At 34.8% G+C, this 23,288-nt stretch overlaps 1 protein-coding gene across 2 annotated transcripts in view; it reads right to left on the reverse strand.

The window, feature by feature from the left end:
- The window catches only part of MLLT10 (myeloid/lymphoid or mixed-lineage leukemia; translocated to, 10), a 130,496-nt gene that overhangs the window by 87,613 nt on the left and 19,595 nt on the right, over positions 1–23,288 (reverse strand). For both annotated transcript variants that reach the window (XM_009275227.2, XM_009275226.2), the window contains exons 3-6: positions 22,829–22,883; positions 9,513–9,622; positions 3,159–3,262; positions 576–669 (exon numbers count right to left, since the gene is read on the reverse strand). In XM_009275227.2, the coding sequence (XP_009273502.1) occupies positions 576–669; positions 3,159–3,262; positions 9,513–9,622; positions 22,829–22,883 (363 nt within the window). The remainder of the gene's footprint in view (positions 1–575; positions 670–3,158; positions 3,263–9,512; positions 9,623–22,828; positions 22,884–23,288) is intronic.

Consider the following 23,288-nt stretch of genomic DNA (forward strand, 5'->3'; position numbering starts at 1 on the left):
TGAGAAATTTCGAGGTTTTTTGTTTGCTTGTTTGTTTTTTAAAAATCAAACCTCAAGTCACTTCCTTGAGGTTCTGTTTCAGAGAACTTATAGGCAGGGAATATCCACTGGCTACACAGTGAGAGACAGAACAAAAGGAAAAACACTGTGGGTTGTGTTTTTTGGTTGCTTTTTTTTTTTAAAAGAGTAACAGAAGAAGAAAGAAATGGAGGACTTCTTTATTCTCTAATACACAAGATAACAAGTAATATTTTCTAGATTATTCCAAAATGGACTAAATTCCTAGAAGCCAACTAATCAAATAGCAGAAGAAAACATTACAGGAACTTAATGAAAAAAAACCACTAAATGTGCATGCTATTTCTGGCAGAGGGGAAAAACCCACACATCTAGAAAGTAACCACTTATAAAAACATTTTCAGTTAGTACTTCTGTAACTGTGATTAAAACATTGTTTTAATGAAATACAGTCTACTTTCTGAGCTACAGGAAAATATTATTTCTAGTGTTAATAGCAATTCAGAGTGAAAAAGTAAGTCAGTGACATTTATTTATAGGATTTAATAAATACATACCAGTTTACTAAAATGGTATTTACAGTAGCCACAGTATTGGACGTTATCTGCACCATTGCCTTCTTCTTCACAAAGAAGTCCTGCAAACTGTGCACTAAAAATAAACCAAACAACATTCAAGAAAAGCAGTTTTACATCAACTTGTACCACAGTATCACAGCTGATAATGTACAGATACGTATATCTGCATTTAATAGAAGAGATTTCCACACAAGTGACTTCTAATGGCATGTGAGCACATAACCGACCTTTGTAGCCCAGTGAAAAACATCTATGGTTTATACTTTGGCCTGATGCCTTTTTCATAGTCTTTAAGCCACTCACACAAGCTTATAGCTTGAAAATCTACATTTATTATGCAGCTACTCCCACAAATAAATAAACCAAGCAATTTACAATGATTCCTAGCTCAAATTCAAGCCAAAAATTATCTATGGAAAGAACAGTTTTTAACAAAACCATACTGTAGATCCAAAGAAGAAATTTTTCTAAAGTTGCATACATCCTTCTCTGCTTTGCCAAGAAAATTACTTTTTTTTTTTTTAAATATAACTTCAATGACATAATAAATCAAACCATATTTATTGGTTTAAAAGACTGTGGCAGGTTAATTTTTTTTAAAAAGAACAAGACTTACAAGTTTCCTTGCCTGGGCTAACTATTACCTTATTCTACTGCATCTTTTCAAATCAAATTTGCTTTTCACCATTTGTAAAGTTGATTTATTTTCTTTATCAAAACCAACTTAGACATTGAAAAACCAAATATTCCATTTCATTTTCCCTATCATTTTCATTAGCACAATAATGCAATTGTTACAGTGCACGGGAGTATTTAAGTGAAAGAACAATATATAATGCAGCTTATTTTCATTGCTTTTTAAAAATAACTTTCCCCTCATTTATACATTATGTTCTTGGGCAATCCAGAAATACTGCTTCCTAAATACATGCACACCTACAGCAGATGCCAACTACAGAAAACATTTAACAGGATCTCTTTAAGCGAAGATTTATCATTCTAAGCTTGCCATACAAAAACAGAGGGACTCAAGCTCATTCTTCCTTAGACATTAGTTTTGTTAACCCAAAATTGATATACCTCGCCCTGGATTTCTGCCTTCTGTATTTTTCACATTTTTCTTCCATTTTTTAAATATTACAGAAGCCTCTCAATAGCCTCAGTCACAGTACCCTCTGGCTAGGTATCATTTCATAGTACATACCTGGGTTTTTTAGAATCAAAAAATTCTAAAAATTGGCAAGATAAATATTTTAATTTTGAACCTAATTCTCATGTTCTTTATGGCATTCACTGAAAACAGGGTTTTGGAAGAAAGAAAAAAAGATGAAAAGGACTCTTGTATGCATCCAAGTGTCTGAAAGAGGAGACCTTTTCATCCAAACACTTAGATGTATACATTTTTTTCACATCTGTAAGTAACCTCTCTACATGGTATGCACGCTTTGAGGAACACAATCCATTTTCATTATAAAAAGAAACTTAACATTGATCATATCCAATGAAAAATTAGATGCTTATGAAAGAACTACTTGACTATCTGGCAGGTTTTATTAAAAGAAAAAAAAGAAGAGTTGCCAAGAAATCAGCACCTAAACTACAGAATTATATCCTTTAAGATCTGCACAAGGCATTCAAAGTATCACTTGATTACACTGAAGAAAATACATTTAAGTAATTTTAGTAGGTGTGCAAATACCATTTCCCTGACTGAGCTGGTCATGAAGAAGCATACTGGCACTCATAAAACAAACGGGTAAATCCACAGATTACATAGCTAGACAGTCTGTGTAAATCTGCTATCTATCTATTGCAAAATAGCTTCAGCTGAATTTGAAAAACAAATAATGCCTGTAAATTTTGGGGTGGAACTCCTTTTGCCTCCTTTTACCTGTTGATATGTGGTTTAATCTAATTATCCAGCCTCTTTTAGAAGTCCATAAAGTGAGACAAGCATCTCCTGAATGCAAGCAAACCTAAATATCTTAAAGTGGAATAAATCAGATGGTGGACACAGCTGTTTTTCTGCAACAGCTATACATGAAACCTAAATGAGTAATTCAGGATAGATGTGTACCACTTAGATAAAACCAGTGAGGTGAATTACCCACAAATGTTTGGAAATCTGTACCGGAAGGGGTGAGTCTAGTGCATTTTTATGTACAGCTCAATAATTTTTCCCACTGATTCACCAAAAGTAAACGTCAAATCAGTTCACAGGTAAACAAACAATGTCTTCACACTCCAATATCCCATAAAATATCATCTTAAGAAAAATAACCTAAGACAAAAAACCACTAAACCTTATTCACAGAAGCACACAGCATTTAATACAACCCAAGGGAGTATTATCAGGCAGCTTTTGCAGCTCACAGCAATGTCTATGCTGCCACTGTCATACTGTTAGTAAACTCTATTATAATAAAGTTAGATATTTCTACACAAACCATTTTACTACATTTCTTTACTCAGAAATATACTAAATAGAGAGTTTATTCATTACATTGTGTGCATTGATTCTTTCTGGAACATCAGAGATGTTAAATAATAAAATACACTTACCATGTTACGTGAAAAGCTTGTCGACATCCATGTTTATTACATGTCATACAAGCACCAGTGGCTGCTTTACTTTCTCTGCCTTGTTCATCACAAATATAGCATGTCTATCAAAGAGAAAATACTTAACATGATAAGAAGCATACCGATAAATTCTGTGTTACTCACAGGAGATTCTAGGGTGAGAACTACTGGATTTTGCAGCTGAGCTTACACAAGAACTTCTTTATAAAAGTCTAATTATGTTTGTTTGCAAAAGGAGATCACCTGGTAGACACTTGGGATCTGTGTAACACTTCACCAATGCTAAAGCAATACAAATACTAATTTACTTAAACTCTATACCGCTATTCGGCTAGCCAAACAGTCAAACAGCCAAAGGTTAATAGCATTAGGCTTCAAGATTTTCCTTGCTTTCAAGTTTGTGTTTATGACCTTTTAGGTCACATCATTTTCACATTCATTTAACATTACCTGTATTGGTGGCATTCAGAAACATCAGATTAGACTGAGTGCCTAATGGTACAAGATACCATACAGTATACATGTATATGTCTACAAAATTACATACAGAAAACTGCAAACTTAAAATTTTATTTGTACATTTGGTGTAAAAAATTTTCAGAAGTCTCATAGCATGCTTCAATATTCATATGATGCTCAGTTACCTTTAATTAAATATGGTGTTTAACAGAACTCTGCTTTAATTTCAGCTTGACTTGGACAGCCCCATAAACATCTTAGAAACTAATCAAGCAAGAACCTTCTGTAAACAAAGCTTAAATTAGTATATCAAACCCATTTCAAGCTCAAAACCAAGCTAAAATGAAAACAACCTGTCTAGTACCTGAAAATCTTTTCATAGCATTTCTGCCAATTTATTTGTTTTACTGGAATACTAGGGCAATTTGTAATATTTTCAAAAATATTCTCAGTAAAATGGAAGAAAAAAATTTAAGACAAAAAGAATCCAAAATCTTTCTCATTATTCAATACTTTTTTTTTTTTTTAATATGTGGCCAATCAATATGGATACATGCTGTATGGAAGCTCACTATTATACTAGACATCACTACAATCTCTCACCAGCATTTCAGGGAGAAACATCAGGCAAAACTAAATCTCTTTCCACTTTTTACTGTCCTAATTACTGAAATGCCGTTTACAGAGAGTCTATCTCATCACATTGATGTGTAAAATGTAACAATTTAAGAACAGATTCTTAATTAAAGTATCCTCCAGCACTGGGGCAGCCTAGTGTCTGTTTTTAAATGAGAGAGAACCTTACTGAGGTAACAAACATCAATGACATACTGCTACCTCTGTAGAAATCCCATTACAAGATCTTAGATTAGAAAAGAGAAACTTCGTGTCCCCCCCAAAAAAATAACTGTCTACCTTTAAACTGTAACTGACTTATTGCAATTGTATCACAACCTCCCTTCAGTGAGGCACAGAGTGAGTAGAATAGTAAGAACATGGGTAGCAAAAAATACAGTTTAAGAACAATGGACCAAGATACCACTGAAATAAATAAAAAGGATATAATGCAAAACTAGTATTACTTAGAAAGACATGAAAATGAGTGAAATTCTGAGATCAGAACAGCCTTTAACAGAGGTATTTAGAACAACATTTAACATGAGACGTCAGCCAACTAAAGCATTTTTGTTAACATGCAAGACTCTAGGGTAGGTGAGTCATTCTTGTATGGTTTCCACAAGACTTTTAAAAAGCATTAAACCCAATAGCCAATATATCCTAAAATCATACCCTACATCCTAACATTTGAAGGATCAGAAAGGGGATAATCCTACTTAATTCTTTGCCTTCCTCCCTTTGTACATCAAGGTAGTGCATACAGATAATTCAGTTGTTTGACAAGGTCTGAGACGGGCTGCTTTTTAGCTTTCCATACCATGACCTGACACATTCAGATTTTAGGAACAAACAAGGTCATGATCTATCAACCTCATCTGAGTAACTATATTAAGTGTAAATAACTTCAAAAGTAAGGTACCTCTATAAAGAGGGAGTTCAACAGACCCCATAAAACTCAAGCTCCAGTTACTGTTCTGTTTTTTCAGAGTTTTGCCTTAAGATCTGTAATTTTTTTCCTCACTGAAGCTCGGAAAGAAAAGTGATATAAGCATTCCATTCAGTAAGGATGTAGGCCCTGTTTTTCAACACTACATACTACATTTAGGGTCTGCGTTTCAGGACCCCTTAAACCAATTTACAGTCAAATGACTGAAAAATGATAACAAACAACCAGCTACATTACAAACAAGTTTAAACACAACATGGTGGACTGCTTACCCATTTTAACAAGCTCAATGAACTTCTATCCTTCTTACAATAGTCATGAGAAGTATAAAACAAGTTTCCTAATCTTCCACATGAAACAGGGCCAAAGAAGGTTCATCTTCCCGTTCGAACATGGACAGCAAGTTCTCTTTAAAGCTGAACATCTACTTTCTCTTAGACACACAAGCAATTCCAGCAGCCTGAGAACCTTTATCTTTCTTTCACAAAGCAGAAAACCAAAGACTTTCACACATTTGCAAATCCATGCAATTGCTACACCTCCTCTGAAACCTCTGGAACGTGGAAGTGTAAAACTCACTGTCCCCCGCCACCTACAGCAGTGCTGCTCTTCAGAGCTCTGAAGGGAAGAGACTACTTAGACTTCTCCCAAACTCATTGGAAAATAAGCAAAACATTACACAAAGCTTTTGACTCCGAAAGGAAATTTTACTCAAAAAAACACAACAAATATCTTAGTTTCTTTAATGGCAAAACATACATTTTGCAAAGCTGCCTTTATGTTTCTGTCAGTATTTTTTCTTCAAAGATTCAAAACGTAAACCTTCTTTGCAAAAGCAAAGACAGAAAGGTAGATAAGGCAAGAAAAACCTTATAAAACAAAAAGTAATGTGAGACATAGTTTACTCTACTTGTAACACCTACCCAAGAGCATTCCCTGCTTACAAAATCAAACCTAGGAGTTGTACAGAAATTTCTCATTGTTGCAGCAAGTTCTGAAATAAAAGTCTAACAGCTGCCTTTACTACTAGGCGGATCAAGAAACTCCAAACGCACTTATTTCTTAATCAGCTCTTAAAAAGAGATTCCTAAAAGCAGTAATTATATTCCATTACCACATACTTTCAAATGAACCTGAAAGAGACAATAAAAGCTCACACAAAATAAATAGAGATTATCCATGCATAACCATCCAACGAATAAGAAACATCTACTAAATAGGAGAGCAACTACTAGTCTGTTTCTTTTTGGAAGCACTGTGTAAGAAGAGCTCTCCTGTTAGTTAACCCACTAATCAAGTCATTCAGTGGATTCATTCTGTAATGTGATGGTTTTTATCCCAGAAGCAGGTAAAGTTCAGGGAAATAGCAGCCAAATGTCTTTACATTGACAAGTCTCATGCGTTGGTGTCTGCCGTGTTTCTTCTTGCATTTAAGATTACTGCACTTTGTAATATTGCATATTTCACAGTGTTCAATAAAGAAACAAGTGCATAGAAAAAACTGTGTAAATTAAGCACTATCTCCTGGCAAAACTCCAATGAAGTTTGTTTTTATTTCAAAGACTACAGTATAAATTCTCCCTTATGGTAATTTTCATTGACCTGTATTTTCCCTCAGTTCCATATGCTAGTCTTCTATACATATCCAGCCACATACACAGAATTATTTAGGACTTCACAGGAAATAAAACCTTTCTTAAAATCATCCTATTCCAACCTGAGTTGACAGACAGAATGACATTAGCACTAAGCTTCTCTACAAGGAGAAACAACTCTAGTCATTATTCCTAATTACATGTTTACATTTGTTCACAATGCACAACAAATGTTTTAAGAACTGTTTGCCATATCTACTTCTCAAAAAAAAGCTTTTCTTTCCCATTTCCTCCCAAATTGATAAAGTAAGAGTTAAATGCTTTACAAAGTTTCTGATCTAAAAAATCTATCATTTAAATAAACACAATTTATACTGAATAGCAAGGGGAGGCGGGGAGGTGAAGTTATTGCAGGCTACCTGAAAAGGGAATTAGTAGTTGTATTGGTTTTGGAGGTATTGCTCAAAACCAGCCTACTCGGGAACTGGTGGCAGTTTAGCCACAGCAGTACCAAACTCAGCATTGGCTACAGATTCATCAAAAAAGTTGGCAGAGTCCCCAGTCAGTGACTGCCTCTTAAATTCTGTGCTGTTACAACTAGACTGCTGTTGGCAGTGAAGTTAGATTGGTTTCACCAGGTTTGCTGCAGCAACTGCACTACAGGCACTTCTTTGATTCCCCTGAAATCCACAACCGCTATCTCCCTGAACCAGATAGACCAAATAAAGACAGCAAAAACTGGGTCCTGTTAAAGAAGAAAAAAAAAGGGGGAAAAAAAAGTAAGTAGAGAAGGGGGGGGGGGGGAGCAGAATTTGCAGGCTAGGAGTGTGACCCCAAACCTTGGAATTTCTGATATAGGTCTCATTATATTTTACAAAATACTGTAGTGGCCTGTATAAAAGTAGTTTTAGTCTGACTGTTATCATGGAAAACTGACCCGAATGAGAACACCCACCAAAAAACACAGAAAACGAAAAGCTAGATGCCATCAGGAACTTTATCTACATGACCTGTATGGCACTATTAATTATCTAGCAAGCAAAAAAAAAAAAATCATGGCAACTACAGACCAACAAAATGCAAATTGGAATTTTAGCAGTAAAAAACAACTATACCTCGTATATTTGGAAGGAAAACAGTTCAAGAAAGAAGCAACTTTAGTTGTAACAGAAAGGAACTAAAGACTAAAGACACAGACCAACAAAGGACTTTGTGAACAAGTAATATTAAAAGACGCAGGGTACATTTTCTGAAGTTACAAGGATTTACTCATCCAATATCAATTACCATCAGTGGAAATGGTGCAAGATGAAACAAAATCCAAAGTGTTCCACAAAATTTTTGAAGTACATTAGGGAAGAACCACTACCAATAAAAAACCCATTATGACTACTACTTGAGGAAAAAGGAGAAAAAAGATGTGCTGTTGGCCCAGAGCTGAGGAGAGAAAGTAAACTCATCTGCCACAGCAAATCTATATTGCTTTGTGTCCAAGCACAAAAATTTTATTAGTTCTGCACTTAACCTCACTGTTGCATGTTCTTGCCAATGCAGAAGAAAGCCAATAGTGAGGAGCCAATACAGATGCTCAGGTAGTATGTAATGAGGAAGCATGAGAAGAACCTGGATTTTGACTCCTGGCTATTTGGATACACTAGTAAATAAGACGGGCAAAACATAGTGACAGCAACTGTGAGAATGTGAAACAGAAAAGGAAAAGACCAAAGTATGAAAAATGAAAAAAGGATAGGAAAACGGGAGTTGGGCGCATAAATCAGAGATGTAAACTGGGGGTGGGGGGTGGCTTTCTTTTAGAACACAGTCTATTTCTGTTTTACTCCAGTGTTGACAAACCACCATAAAATAAAGTAAAAGAAAGAAACTAGAGGTAGAAAGAACACAACACAAGAAAAATATTTCATAAAACTAATTTTTTCTTTAGAAATTAGTCTGAAATTTCTGTCTGAAACAGAAATTCAGACAGTTTGCTGCTTCCAGAAGGGAAAATATAAAGATACAAAGAAGGAAGTAGTTAAGTCTAGTGGCGAAGAGGTAGCACAAGTGAAACAAGTAGAAAAATGTAACTATCAATACAGGACATTAATAAGTTATTTTTACATTGCTTTGCCTTTTTTTTTTTTTAAATAAAGTCTCACCACACTTTCCAAAACATTCCATCTCACTGACACTTATTTAGAAGCAGTTCTTCTACAAGCAAATAATCCCACTAAAGTGAATACTGTTTACAAAGGCAAAAGTCTGCAAGCTTTTGCCTTAATATATTAGCATAGCTTTTCTTCCTAAAAGAAATGTTTATGAACATCACATCAATACTTAAAACAGTAGGACTTAGTGATAATTAATAATAACATTTCAAATAAACTGTAATAATATTTTAAGCTATGGGAAATATTTCACATTCCTTTCAAAATAAACTGTTATTCAAAGATCACATTATTTTTAATTAACAAAACAGGCCCTAATCTATAAAAGAATAATGAGACATGGCAGATAACCTTACAGATTAATTTAATAATATAGCTTTCTTAATTCTTGAATTTATCGTAAAGCCATAGCAGAAAACATACAGCATTACTGCATACATTTATGAATTTTATATGAAGTGCATTCTAAGAAGTGTAGTTTTAGATTATTAAAGCTTACAAGTTTTAAAATAAATATATTAGATATAGATAAAGAGACATATAATTATACCTTATTATAACGATCATGAGGAACAGACTGCAACACGATAGGTTCCATTGTAGAAACATTTGCAAACTGCACCTCGGGAATGTACAGAGCACAAACCACATGAGCCCAACCTACAAAAAGTTATAATTGTATTTAATTTTAATGTTTTCTAGAAGCTCAAAGGACATTTCAATTATAGTACAAAAACCTTCTACAACACTTTTTTCCATGGACTATTTTAACTCTTCAGAGTATTACAGACATAAGTTACTTAAGTCATGTTTACATTTCACTTTATATTATGCGAAGTTTAGATGAGCTGTAATACATTTTTAAGTTTATTCAGTGGAGAATTTATACAAATAATACTCCATGAAATCCAAATACTAATGATTTACACAAACAGTGACTCACAAACAGAAAAACAGGTTATTTCTTTAAATTTCTTGGATTAACATAGTCATCGCGTAAAAGCTATGCAAATTCCTGCAAAAGGGAAATACCATCTGAACAAACTAGTATTCATGCAAGCATTAATATCATATAAAACTTCCATGTATACTTTTTATTTAAACAAAGTCATTCTAATTTGACTAGACTCCTGTATTCTTTCTACAGAAAGAAATCCCAACACACGCACACCCACAACCCCTCTATCAAATCTCCTCTTTTCTTTCTTTAAAGGTGTGGCCAACTCATTTTTTCATAGAAATATCAGCTCCTATACCCAGTCCTGTTCTAATTCATTAACTTGGGGTCATCAATAAATGCTTGGTTACTTACCATATTGTGCTTTAACAACATTTCAAGAAATAAACATTCCTAATTGTCTGACATTTGGTTGGATGGGGGCGGGGAGGAACAGAAATTCGGAAAGAAACCTACTAATTTAGGCCTTTTTTCAATACTAAGATCCTGAGAGTTGTCAGTTTGTTTCAGTGGAGGACAGTTTGCCATAACTGTAAATTTAGCAGAAGCTGCTATATAGCTAACCCAACGTATTAATATACTGACACGAATAATAGAATTACAAGAGTAATATCACATAGTACAGAGCTACCTCATCTGAAAGTGAATTTGGTGTGGCTAATCATTTATCATGAATCTCTTCTTCCCCAAGAGGAAAACTAGTCTTTTGTCACAAGACCTTCAGTACACCTTAAAAATAATTGTGCTTTCCTCCTACCCAGGCTTACTTGTATGCAAATATTAAGGACATAAAATGACAGACTTACATAATTAGATAATCTAGCAGATTATTAGATTAGGTAAACAAAGTAAATTATCATTGTGCAAATGCATCCTATAACGAAAAAAAAAGCCAACAAAAAAAAAAACAAACCACACCATACTGCCTCACTGCAGACCTTTTTGAGTTTAGTTTTCATCTTGGATTTTCTCTTTTTTAACTACTCTGCTGAATCTAAAGGTTCTTAATTTCTTCACCCAACTGTACTTTGACTCTTAAACTGAGCTAAACGTAAAGTTGTACTTACTTACAGTAGTACTGTTGAGACTCTGGAATGGTAGTTAATATCTGGAATTGCATACATGCTTTTTATGCTTTTCTAGTTGCTTCCAACCGATTGGTGTCCCCCCTCCCCATTTACTAAACTGGTAGTTATAATTTGTACAGAAAATGAAAAGCGTACACATAACTCCTATAGTCATTCTCAGTCAACATAACACGACTCATTCTAGTATTTCATCTGCAACTAAATACAGTATCTGTGCTGCTTCGCCATTTTATTCACAAATAGTTTGTAGAATTATTCCACACAGAAAAAGCATGAGACTAATAAAAGAGTAGGGAAAAGAAAGTATAAACTGCCAACTTGAGCTGCTTTTAAAAACAGTTCCAAACAGATCATTTTAAAGTTATCATTAACAGACAGACTGAAAAAAAACCTACAAAAATCACAGGGTTTTTTTGTTCTCTCCTCTACTTGAAATATCTTCAGGGAATAAGTGTTTATAAGGACTTTTCTAAGACTTGCAAACTGCCCTAAGCCAGAGTCATCTTACTAAAGACAGATAAATAAATATTCAGCATTAACACCATGTTAATATTTATCTTCAAATCTACTCTCAAAAAATTAACTGAAATAGAAACACCATTCATCTAATAAAGCCATTAAACCAGTAGAAAAGTGACACTGAAATTTGGAAAAAACCCTTCTTCAGTTAGTTACTCATAAACAGATGGCAAAAGCTTTTACTTCAGATGTAATTAAGCCTGTACTCCAGTTACACTTACTTATAATGAAAAATTATTATGTAAATATACAAAAAAAACCAGAGACATTTAAAAAAAAAAAAAACAAAAAACAAAAAACCCCAAAACACACACTTACTAAGCCAACTGAAATTTAGGTAAGCAAAGAATTTTCACTACAAGAAACCAGTTTCAGAAGTAACTGTAACTGAATACTACTCCATTACTATCAAAAAAAATTAAACAATACAGCCAGAAACCTACAAGCTTAATATATTCTGACTTCCAAAATATAGAGCACACAACCAGGATAGTTGTGGGCAATAGCACACCTTTATCTTTCATGATAACAAAAACAGTATCTATATAATGAAACAAATGAAGTACCACAGCACTAACACACTTTTTGAACAAGAGGTCAGTAAGTGCCCAGGGAACTGAGGACATGGGCCCTTTTCCATTGGTTTCCATCTGGTATCTTTAGATCCCAGATAATCTGACCTTGCTGAAAAATCACAACCTGCCCAATTAAAATTTAACCATAGGGGAGGCTGCAGCACCCTTATGTTACCAGCCTCAAATGCCTACATCATAAAGAAGCCTAACTCCAGCACCAGCTCCCACTAGGACTCAGAGACCCCATACACAACTGCTTAAATGTTCTGTTGTCCAAAGTTTTACCAGTGAAGAAATATAAAATTGTCAGAGAGCAACACCCAGCTCACCTGGAAAAGACAAAAGACACAGAGGTTCAGCAGCTCTCCCTGAAGAAAGAATAAGGAAGACACTTTTCCATAACAAGTGTGGTTAAGGACTGGTTGCCTAAAGGTGCTGTGGAATCTCCATCTTTGGAGAACTCAAGAAGGTCTGTAGACTCTTCTACAAAACTTGTCAACTTAAGGGAGGTCACGAAGATTCAGTTTTGCCATGTAAGGACCAGACAGTAGCGGAGGAAAACAGAAAAGGAAGCAAACAACCATCATCTTTTTCCTAAGCATCAAACGACTAGTCACTTTTGCTAGGAAGACTAAGCATGGAAGCAAGGACACCTACAGCCAAACAAAGTAAGTGTGATAGCTCTCCTCTGTCTCACTGATGGAAGAACAAGCTACTAGCATACCAGCAGACTTTACTTTTAATGTTTTCTGCAACTGAGAGGGCTCTTGACTATATAACACAGTGAGAAAATGCCTCCCCCATCCTCTGCTGCCACTTCCTTCTCTTTTAGACAACTACTCTCAGGCAGAGCGTAGAGCTTAGAATCCCAACAGAATAAAGTACTTATTGCCATGTTCAGTTGAGTGCTTTTGTCTACTGTTTCTTACTGGATGACAACCACCTACTTTGTCTGCAGGGATAATGAAACATCCTAAAGAGACACCCATGCAAACTGTACATATAGCTGATAAGAGAAGCAAGCATTTATAAGGACTTATGATATTTAAGACTACATTAAAATACATATTTTTCAATTAACTCCATCTAAGCCATAAAGATTGTGCTGTAAACTTCATATTCAAATCACTTGCTACATTATTCTTGGGCAGCTATCAACTTCATCAGCAACTATGCCTCTTTTTCTCCCTCCCCCCCCGCCCCCAACCCCATCATTAAATCCAGTCCTTTTGAGCTTTCCCAATGTTTAAGTGTGAAAAATACTGTTGTATACTCATGTTTTAGAGTTTAAAAAAAAAAAAAACAAACACACAAAACAGTAGTACTGTTCTACATATTCAATAACATTTAAAACAACTGAAATTAATTTATCACCATTCCTCTTCACCCAAAACACCACGCAGAAATAACAACAGGATACTCTGACTTTTTGTAATTGTTCTTCAAACTTAGCCAGGAACTCAGGCCAATCTTCAGATCACTTTTGTTCCAAATGAGTTTTTTAAAACCATCTGCATAGACCACATCCTTTACTATTTAAATCAGTGATAAGCTTCCATTCACTTTGGTTGTGCGTGGTTTGCATCCAAACAACTGGCCACAGATTTATCACTCCTTATTTTAATTTTACTTATAAAATTTACAGTATTTACTAACAAACTCTTACTATTGCCACTGAATTGCTTATACTTAATTTACTTTTGCTTTCATCGCCCTTTCAGGACAACTGTAACGGGGACGACGACAAAGGTTTTTGCAAATGCAGGTACTGTCATCTTGCAAAATGTTCTTAAAGTTTTCCCTATCCTCAGAATTTTCTTTTTTTTTTTTTCTTATTTGACTTACTATTTCTTAATCTTTGAGAAGGTAGCCATTTTATGTATGTGCTTTCTCAATAATAATATTTTTACTAGAAGATAATGCCTGGCTTGCTTATTTTAAAATAAACTTAGGCTTTAGCTTAAAAACAAGAAATTAAGAAATGTATTATAAGGATTCAAATCAGCCACTGAGTTTGCTTGTTTCTGTGCATTCTTATCAGAACTGCTTTCTCTGAAACTGCTGAAAAAAAGTGCTCACAGCAGGCTACCATGGACTGGCAGTTTCACTGCCTCTTTTGCTTTAAACGATCCAATATTCTACAACAATCAATGCCTCCATCCAGAAATTGTAAAATGTCATCAGTTTTTGGTTATTACTTATTAGAAACAACTTATTGGTGACAGCCAAATTAAAATTAAAACTATTTACTTCAACTGTGTTTTCAAGTCCAATAACTTTGGCAAATGCTGCTTACCTTTAAAAAAAAAAAAATCCACTGTGCTTTCTAAGATAACATCGTACAAGTATAGCTCAGACACTTTCCTTTGACGAGATCTTAGGAAACAACTTCAACCAACACTAAAACAACATCAAAACCACATATAAACCAACTCCAAGATCTACTTTGATAGCAATAATAATGAAAACAGTTTTCTCCAATATCAGAAATTGGAAATTCATGCTGAAAAGCCTTCAAAGTTTAAATATGTCTTATGAAACTTCCAGCTTTTCACTTGAGTCCTTTTTTATTTTGATTTATCCCTCAGAAAGACACACTACTGAGTTTTGCTGATTTTTACATCTTGTTCTGGCATGTAAAATGTTTAATTACCAGCACAGAATCTATACAAATTTTACCAATCTTTTGCTGAGATTTTTATTTCAGATGCCTAATTTTTAACTCAGTGAAAACCTAACAGTACATGCTTAACAGGTATAATTTGAATATACATTATTCATTAACAGTCAGAGTAACAAAACTTGGGCTCCAGAACCTTAACTGAAAATAAAGAGTTGATCTGTTATCCCAATGCAATGGAGAACAGGTAACTCCTAATAATTCCACCATCAGCAAACAAAAGACTGTTGCCAACAAAGAACTCTATAACTAGAAGCAAACTCTAACAAAGTAATCTAAAATTAACAAAGAAAATGCAGGAAGATAAATAATATACACTATCCATCTAACTAAATTTTTTGCTGTTATAACTACTGTTTAAGTGTTCAAAACTGGCTTCAGTAGCACTTTCACTGTAAATAAATTCATAGTACTTTTAGATCATCTCCCAGTGCAAATTTTGAAGCCTTGGTTTTATAACCTTTTACTACATAATAAAATAACAGCAACAGGCATATAATCCATCCTACCACACAAATCAAGAGAAGTCCACCTACAGCTTGTGAACTAACAGACACAGAGTAGGGACTACACTAGCGCTATGTCCCACAATCAGTGTTGAAGCTGTGCTGCAAAGCAGTAACAGACTGTAGAGGCCAGAATCACGAAGTCACACTGAGATCCAGCCATAGTGCCAGCATGGTCCCACAAGAGAGCTCTGGGACGTCCTCACCATCTCCTAACCGTGCACCAATTCCAGAGTAAAATTTGTTTATGCGTTCCATGCAAGTTCCTAAAGAGTCCATTATATCTCACTAAGGAAATTTTACTTTATTTGTAACTATAGCTCACTCCTAAACCAAGTGAATGTATTCTTCTAGCATGGTAAAACCATTTGTTGAAACGTTAGTTTCTTATTAGGGTTGCTCCAGGTTGTAATTTAAGGATACACCTCAATCCATTTCAACTGTGGGCTGTCACTAAAAAGTAACGTCTCGCCTTACTCTTCACTTTCAGCTGTACATCCCTGCCCTCTCCCTGTAGTATAAGCTTGCCATGTAGCAGGGCAGATAAAATTTTAGTCACCTGATTACTAAACTTGGGGGGACAACAAAAGTTTACCTTCCAGTAAGATCAGTAAATAAGCTGATGCAATCCATACTGAGGTTGTGTGATTACCATAAACAAAACCACCAGTGAAGAAACAGCCTGTCACGGGAAAACCACAGTCCACTCCTTTCAGCAGAGGTCAATAGCTGTCCTAGACTACATAAAATTGCACCCTCAGTTTCAACAACTGTCAGATCTGCTGACTGACCCCAAGACTCAGCTCTATCCCACTATGAAAGGTGAATCCAGCAAAGATGTACTTAAGACCATTTTTGTTACTATTTGCCAGAGGGTAAGATTAAGTACTATTTTAGACCTTTAGTTAAGTGTCTCTTCATTAAGGCATTCCAGATACTTTTGTTTTGACCCTGATCTTCCTTTCCTGTAAAGACAATAAAACTTGAAGAAAAGAAATCTGTCAGCTTAAGTTACTGTCTTTTCCTTACCCTAGTAAATACAGTTTTAGAGCTTGCTATAGTTAATATAGTATTATTCACTAAATTGTTTGATCCACTTTTTTCAAAGCTGGGTAAAAACGTGTTCACACTAACCGCTAGAGATCTCACCACTGTGGTTGGTAGTCAACCTTGTCATTGGTACATAGAATGAAGGGACAATTTCTGTTAAAAATAAATAAATAAATAAATAAATAAATAAATAAATAAATAAATAAATAAATAAATAAATAAATAAATAAATAAATAAATAAATAAATAAATAAATAAATAAATAAATAAATAAATAAATAAATAAATAAATAAATAAATAAATAAATAAATAAATAAATAAATAAATAAAGAAATAAATACTGTTTGTCTATGAAGAGAAGGCTTCACTCTGTAGAGTCCTACTACAGAATTTCACCAAACTTTACATTTATCAAAATTTGTTCCTAAACTCAAGAATTGGTACATAAGATAAATTCACTTTGGGTCATTATTCAGCAGCACAACAAATAATTTGTTTTTGAAACAGCTACAGATTACATTCCACTGGTCCACTGAGTAAGCTAATAGCTTTAATAATTTTATCTGGCATGCCATGGCATTAATGAGTCTCTTCCCCCTCCCTCAAGAAATCCTTTTGTACAACAAAAGGAAGAAATGTCATAAATATTTATCTAAAGCTCTGAATTTTTTTCCTAGTTATACATTATGATTACTAGCAATATAAATAATAAACATAGAATATAGATTATATGGTAATATATATACTTATATTAGTAAAATATTTTAAATTGCTTATCAATTTTTACTGTCTTTCCCAGTTAAAAAAAAACAAACACACATACAAACTCCTGCAAATCTGCACAAAAGGACCACAACATTTGTAGGTAAGCACTTCTTGCAAAATGCGTATGGCTGAATGTGTACATGTGACATTATACCATCCGCATTCTTAGACATTAATACCAAGAAAACTCTCATCAGAACAGTAAACCTGACAGTGAGAGCTGCTGACTCTAATAATAACAATAGCAATAGGAAAACCTAGCATATGATGTTTTTATAGACTTGGGAGATCCCAACGTTAACCCAGGGGATAGGAAGAGGGCCTGGACGATGACATAAAACCACCGCATTGTTAGCTGGCCTTTTCCCAAGCAGCTGCATGAAAGAAGTCTTGGTGAAAAGTCACACAAAGAATGCCGTTACACAGCATTCCTGATCATCATCCAGTGGAATCAGATTTCAAAGCAACTACTTGTACAGCAAAATCAAGCCTTTTAGGCTTACAGAAAATTGTGGACAAAGATTACTCTAAGAAAACTACTTAAAAGGGAGATGCACAATATTAGATACAACTGAACAATTTGCTTAAAAAAAAACAGACTGCATACTCAGTATTATGAGAGGATAAAAGAACTGGGATTCAAAAAACTGTAATCAGTTCAAATGGTCATGATTTTATTTCCTCCTCACTGTCAAAAACCCGAAGGAAATTACTGCAACAGTTAAGGAAACATTACTGAATTGAAAAGGCCCAAAACTGTCAAACAGCCTACAGTTCTCAAGTATCTTCAAACAAATGCTCACTTGTTGCTTTTCTGTTTTTCAAAAAAAAGTGTTTATATTTTGTCCAACTACTAATCCACATACAGAGTAGAAAGCTAAAGAAAAGTTAAGCTCTCTTTCAATAGCCTTCTTACACATAAGACAGCAAATCAATAAGCAACTCATATACATATCAGTTCTCATTTTAAAAAACTTTTATATTCACTCATGGTTTAAAACAACAGTGGTGCCCCTAAATGAACATGAATACCAAACTTAGCGAGGAATTTTGTCAATAAATACAATAAATACATTCAAAGACAAAAGTTCCTTTTTCGACTCAATCCTACTTTTCTACTTCTAGTATCAATTAAAAATAAATAATTAAATAAATAAAACCCAGTAAATAACCTAACAATTTATAGAACTGCAGTCTCTGAACACTGAAAAAGTCCTAATGTTTATGGAAAAACAAATTCCACAAAGTCCACATATAGTGAAGACCATTTTTTTGTTCACAAAACTTAACCATAGCTGTAAGACAGTCACAGATATTAGGCAGCTGAAATATTAAAATGTATTCAAAGCTTATTCCTCAAATTTCTGACAATCACCCTGATCATAACCATGCAATGTCCCACTACTCTTAACAAATTAATTAAATCAAATGTGCAGCTAAATACAGTCAACTCTTAATAATCCTTAGCACAAATAACCCGCTCACAGATAAGCTACACCATGGATATTAGTCCAGGCTACACTCTGCTAAATGCAACTGTATTGTTTCCAAGATCTGCACAAGTGCAGGAGCAGAATGACCATTTTCACACAGTGTGAAGAGACTGAACAAACATGTACAACCAGACCTTAGTTGCTTCTGTTCAGGGTCAGTTCAGGCCTCTGGCAATGGAAAGCACAGGAGGGACAGTGAAGCAGAGTAGGACATATTCCACTCAAATCCAGACAGAATTATCTCTTTGGGCTCACTACCGGTTCTGATTACAGCGACAGCAGCCACCATCACCAAGCCAAGAACAGGCAGGCATCTGTGTACTCTCCAGTGTACCAAAAAAAGGTTATGAGCAACAAAGAAAAAAACCACAAAAAAAAAAAGCCATTTCCACTTGGCATTTCACATGAACTCTTTAGTCCTTCCAGATCCAGACACACTAGCAACTTGGTGCAGAACCATCTGCATGAGTTTCCAACACTAAGTGGAATGTTTCCACAACACTGTCTAGAAACCACTTGGCTAGTACAGTCACTATTATCTACAATAACTGAATTTCCCCTATCCCACTCCACCTCCAATAACCCAAATAGACAAGAGTTAACTATGGCTGCAAAAATAGTTAATGCCTCAAAAATGTAAATTACCCATGTCTTCTGTTTTCAGAGCAGGTGCAGAAAACAGTGCACTCAATTTTAAGAACATTCTTCAGGCAAAAGCCTTGCTAAAGTCAATACTTTCGTTCCAATTTTGGGATCTGTCCTAGTCTCGAGGTAGTATAAATGTTTAGGCTAGTGAAAATATTCCGTAATTGAGAGAAATTTGTACCAAAAAATGGTGACCCATAATTACATTCATAGTCTATGTTAGGGAACGCTAAACCAACCATACTGTAATCATTTTGCAGTCTATAGATTCCATGGCACCACATACAGTAAATTTGCTTCTCTAAAACTTCACATTCAGCTCTGGTAAGGTTTATGTACCATTTGGAAGACATACAGAGAAGGGGAAAAGAGATGGTCAGTTTTCTGTACAAGGAATGCCCAATCAGTCTGGGCTCCTTCATCCTGAAAAGGAGACAAAAGAAGAATATGACAGAGGTCTATAAAGCCAGAAGAGGTATTGAAAAGGTGAATGTAGAGTAACTGCTCTTTGCCACTTCCTGTCACATAGCAAGTGCCAAGTGGCATCAAATAAAACCATAAGGTAACAGGTTCAAAACAAACCAGCATACATCTTAACACATTGTACAGATCAATTGCAAAATGCCTTGCCAGACAACATTATGGACACTAAACCTTCATACAGAAATGGACACATTAATAGTGTGATGGACTCAAAAAAAAAAAAACCCACAGCACACCAACACAACCGCACCATACACCACCATTACTGTTTTTAAGTATTACTGACTGACTAGAAAATAAGTTTGATTCCCAGACTACTTTGTCATAGATATCTTAGAGTACCCCAGAGTTCTTAAAGGCAAGATAACACCATTACACAAGAGCTATAAGATTAGGCTGTTTTCAGGTACCGTTGTGCAACTGACTTAAGACAGCTAATGTACAGGCCGCTGCTAAAAGAACAGTCCTGGTCATTCCCCTATATCAGCATTAGCATGGTCAGCTGGGTCAGGGAACTTACTTCATTTAGCTGAAAATGAACCCAGGGGAAGTTTTAAATGCTAGTACTATCATAAAGGAGGAGGAAGTAATGCATAGCAAGGACCCTCCCTGCAGTAACAGCGTCTTACTGCAGGCTAAGAAAATCGTGGAACCCTGTAGTAAAAGCTCAGTAGACCAAACAACATTACGATTCCTGACATAAAAGAAAATACAGTATCTTCAACACCCAAACAAAACACATTTCTTCACATTATTAAAAAGCAAATATCCAGAAGACAATTAAAAAAAAAAAAAAAAAATCTACAAGAGCAGCAGACCATATATGAGCTAAGCTATCTGCATTTTCAAAACAAAAACTGCATTGGTTTTCTGGCCACAAAATGAAGTTACTTGTTGCCAGAAGGTAGAAAGAAGCATACCTTTATATCACTGACATAAAATCAGTAATTTCTTCACTTGTTCTGAAAAGTTAAGACCATTTAATAATTTCTATACTTACAGAAAGAATCCATAATTATGAATTTCTAAAGCTGGATCCTTACAAGGTTTTATCAGAACTGTTTGTATCAAAGTTTCTTCAGGAATACCTGCATCTTTTTATCATTTCCCTTGGCAACAATTGGTGTAACAGCATTAAAAAAAAAAAAAAAATCCATGTATTAACCTACTATAAATATAATTTTAAACTGGCAATCCCATTACATGACCTTCAACAATATTTCCTTAAGCCTGAAACTCTTCTGGCACAATCCCTTGTTAGGCAACTCTTTGAAAGGAAAGCTTCAGGTTAAGAATGTAGATTTCTGAAATGCAACACCAGTCAGAGTTCATTTTTTCCAAGGTTCACATCCTTCTGTAAAGCTGTTATTTAAAGGACGTTTGGTCCATAAGGTAGAATTTGCTGTATTCAACACCATGGACAAGATCTATTACTGAGGGAGGGATGTTTCCAGAAGGTGAAGTACAAAATCTTAAGACTCATCTGCTATGAAATTTTCATTATGAAGCTTTCGCTGATGAAAACAGTTGGTCATGAAAATTATAATAGCGACTATACTGTTCATACAATGTAACATCTTTGCTATTTAAACGTAAATACTTTCAATCTTATACAGTAACTCACTTCCAGACAAGAATTCATAATTACAATTAATACAGCTATAAGAGAGATAACTAATAGGATGCTCAGATCTTTGATGCACAGTCAAAATATGTTCTCAAGACTTTATGCAAAGAAAAATTTTCAAAATTACCATACAGAATAGCAAGGCATTCCCAAACACTACTTTAAGTATAAAACCCAGAAATAAGTATAAAATCAGCTACTTCACACTTCACAAATTTTACTGTATATTTCAAGAAGTTTGAGGCTTACTTATTACTTATTTCTTAAAAAAGCAAGTGTCCAGCTGCCATTTCGGAAGAAATTAATTCAACACTGCCATGTATCAACCTGTCTGAGAGGAAGAATAGTTCTAAGGCTAAAGTACTGGGCTGGCACTTAAGATGGTAGTTTCACTGACACACAGATTTAATACAATCTCCCAACACTCACAAATGACACTAAGTTCACTAACGTGTTTGAGATAGGCAGACACTAGAATGGTGAATGCTAGAGCATATACTGTAGGTTGCAGTCAAAGCGTAGACAAGGGAAAGCACAGATCAGCCCTAACATAAGCAGGCTCTGTGTTCCTGCAACTCAACTGCAACAGAAATAGCAAAGCTGCATCAATTGCATCAACACTAAGCTAAGATATAAATTAGTTAGAATATTATGTATGCAGCATAAAATCTCCAGAATACAATTTACATAGAGTGTCCAAATGAAACCCAGAATACTGATCATACTTTCTGCTCTCACAAGAGAAAGGGCTCAGTATCAAAATGACCAGGCTATTTACAGATAGATGATGGACAGGAATTTAGAAGGATCTAGTAAAGAGAGAAGAAGGAATTCCAGAAGTGATTGAAAAGTTAATTGAAATTTTTCATTCATATCACCCAGCTACTAGTATAAACAAAACCAAGACAGGATATTCAGTGGAGACTTTCTCTAGCAGTTCTACTCAGCAGGAGCAGAACTGATGATAACCTGAACGATGAAGTTAGAAAGATGCAAGGGACAGGTAATCACTACTGCAACTTTTCAGCTCTAACTTCTTTGTTACCGTACGTATTAGTAAATCAGGCATGAAAGAGCTAGCCTTTGAAAATGCACTGGTGCATTCAGTCTGGGCTACAGACATAAAAATTCCACTTTCCTCCATGAATGGTGCACTTTCAACAGCTTTCTATAAATGTTCAAACTCCAACTAAACACACATAAAATTTATCCTTATTCCCCATTAAAATCTTATGTTAAAATGCAGTTTCTCCTTCATTGTAACTCTTTCTAAAAATAAAGCTAAGAATAATGACTGATGTTCTCAAACTAAATTCAACCTAAATTGGACAAATAAAGATTACTGTAAAATACTTCTCTCTTTCCAAACCAGACACTGTTTTCATTTATGTTTACGATCCCTACGATTTTTTTTTCACAGTCTTATTTCCCTCATACAAAATAAGAGAGTTCACAAAAAATAAGAATAAAACTTACCCCCATTATCTGTTCTCTTTAAAGCACCATCCTTATGAGGGCATAATTCACATCTCTAGGAAAAAAAAGCAAAAATAAAATAAAAAAATGGAATGATCACAGGAGCATTGAAAAAGAAACCACACACATCAAAACTGTTAGCTGTCATTAAGGAAGCAACCATTCGTTCAAAGTGAATGGGTGTGTTTTCCCCCTTTACTTGAATATTAATGTTAGTTTGTCACAAATGAGGCTTTCTTCTTTAGATCTTGAAACTATGACACATTTAAGCTATTCACAGTTCTACCTCCAAGTTTTTATTCCTGGATTCCACACCCTGGAATTCTGGAGACAAGCCTCCAAAAACTATAGCATGGGGTAGACTCACTTGATAAGAAACTTGGGCACAGTCCAAAGACTCCCTACCGTATTTCTTTCCCCTAGGATCCCCATATTCACCGAGGCGGTCAATCACAAAGAC

Source organism: Aptenodytes forsteri, unplaced genomic scaffold (assembly GCF_000699145.1).
Source record: "Aptenodytes forsteri isolate BGI_AS27 unplaced genomic scaffold, ASM69914v1 Scaffold336, whole genome shotgun sequence".
Lineage (NCBI taxonomy): Eukaryota > Metazoa > Chordata > Aves > Sphenisciformes > Spheniscidae > Aptenodytes > Aptenodytes forsteri.